The 1947-nt window shown below is 46.1% G+C and overlaps 1 protein-coding gene across 2 annotated transcripts in view; it reads right to left on the bottom strand.

Moving 5' to 3' along the window:
- Positions 1-1947, bottom strand: part of rnf180b (ring finger protein 180b) — a gene marked incomplete at its 5' end in the record, with an annotated part of 45216 nt that overhangs the window by 11846 nt on the left and 31423 nt on the right. For both annotated transcript variants that reach the window (XM_014028348.1, XM_014028349.1), the window contains 1 exon segment: positions 1320-1403. In XM_014028348.1, coding sequence (XP_013883802.1) covers positions 1320-1394 — 75 coding nt within the window.

Here is a 1947-nt window from a genome sequence, read left to right as displayed (position 1 = left end):
AGGATAGCTAACAGCTAAAAGCACCAGAAGGATGGCTAACGGCTAAAAAAAGCAGAAGGATAGCTAACAGCTAAAAGAAGCAGAAGGATAACTAACAGTTAAAAGCAGCAGAAGGATAGCTAACAGTTAAAAGCAGCAGAAGGATAGCTAACGGCTAAAACAAGCAGAAGGATGGCTAACAGTTTAAAGCAGCAGAAGGATGGCTAACAGCTAAAACAAGCAGAAGGATGGCTAACAGTTAAAAGAACCAGAAGGATGGCTAACGGCTAAAAAAAGCAGAAGGATAGCTAACAGCTAAAAGAAGCAGAAGGATGACTAACAGTTAAAAGAAGCAGAAGGATGACTAACAGTTAAAAGAAGCAGAAGGATAGCTAACAGCTAAAAGCAGCAGAAGGATGACTAACAGTTAAAAGAACCAGAAGGATGGCTAACGGCTAAAAAAAGCAGAAGGATAGCTAACAGCTAAAAGAAGCAGAAGGATGACTAACAGTTAAAAGAAGCAGACGGATGACTAACAGTTAAAAGAAGCAGAAGGATGGCTAACGGCTAAAAAAAGCAGAAGGATAGCTAACAGCTAAAAGAAGCAGAAGGATGACTAACAGTTAAAAGAAGCAGAAGGATGGCTAACAGCTAAAAGAAGTAGAAGGATGGCTAACAGCTAAAAGAAGCAGAAGGATAGCTAACAGCTAAAACGAGCAGGAGGATGGCTAACAGCTAAAACAAGCAGAAGGATGGCTAACAGTTAAAAGAAGCAGAAGGATAACTAACAGCTAAAAGAAGCAGAAGTATGGCTAACAGCTTAAAGAAGCAGAAGGACAGCTAACAGTTAAAAGCAGCAGAAGGATAGCTAACAGCTAAAAGCAGCAGAAGGATGGCTAATGGCTAAAAGAAGAAGGATGGCTAACAGCTAAAAGCAGCAGAAGCATAGCTAACAGCTAAAAAAAGCAGAGGGATGGCTAACAGCTAAAAGAAGCAGGAAGATGGCTAACAGCTAAAAGCGGCCTAAAAAGAGAAAAATCACAGAGCAGCTGAAGGAACTGAGGAGTTCTCCATGTGAGGTTCTTAGTTTTCAAAGAAATGATGCTGAAACGTTTAAAAGCTACAAAAAGCAGAAGTGCCAGAATTCGTCTGCTGAAAGAGCCGAAGGTTCTGCTGAAAGAGCCGAAGGTTCTGGTGAAAGAGCCAAAGGTTCTGCTGAAAAAGCCGAAGGTTATGCTTTATCAGCCGAAGGTTCTGCTGAATCAGCTGAAGGTTCTGCTGAATCAGCTGAAGGTTCTGCAGAATGAACAGCTGTTATAAACTTTCAGCTGGTGACAAACCGTAGCTGAAGGCGTCAGCTGGAGGACGGCTCTGCGGCAGCGTCTGCAGCGCAGCAGCAGCAGGTTTCTCTCCATCCTTCAGCTCTGAGGACAGAAACACAGTTAGAGTCTGAAGACCTGAAACTGTTCTTCTGTGTCGAGTCAGTCTGAAGACATGGTTCAGGTCTCTACTGGTCTCAGCTGTTCTCAGCTGGTCTCTACTGGTCTCAGCTGGTCTCAGCTGGTCTCTACTGGTCTCAGGTGGTCTCTGCTGGTCTCTACTGGTCTCAGGTGGTCTCTAGTGGTCTCAGGTGGTCTCTACTGGTCTCAGGTGGTCTCTACTGGTCTCAGCTGGTCTCTGCTGGTCTCAGGTGGTCTCTACTGGTCTCAGGTGGTCTCTGCTGGTCTCAGGTGGTCTCTACTGGTCTCAGGTGGTCTCTACTGGTCTCAGGTGGTCTCAGGTGGTCTCGGCTGGTCTCAGGTGGTCTCGGCTGGTCTCAGGTGGTCTCTACTGGTCTCAGGTGGTCTCTGCTGGTCTCAGGTGGTCTCTACTGGTCTCAGGTGGTCTCTACTGGTCTCAGGTGGTCTTGACTGGTCTCAGGTGGTCTCTACTGGTCTCAGGTGGTCTCTACTGGTCTCAGGTGGTCTC

This window comes from Austrofundulus limnaeus, unplaced genomic scaffold, assembly GCF_001266775.1.
Source record: "Austrofundulus limnaeus strain Quisiro unplaced genomic scaffold, Austrofundulus_limnaeus-1.0 Scaffold750, whole genome shotgun sequence".
Classification (NCBI taxonomy): Eukaryota; Metazoa; Chordata; class Actinopteri; order Cyprinodontiformes; family Rivulidae; genus Austrofundulus; species Austrofundulus limnaeus.
The sequence above is the reverse complement of the archived record's forward strand: the minus strand, read 5'-3'. Positions and strand labels throughout refer to the sequence as shown.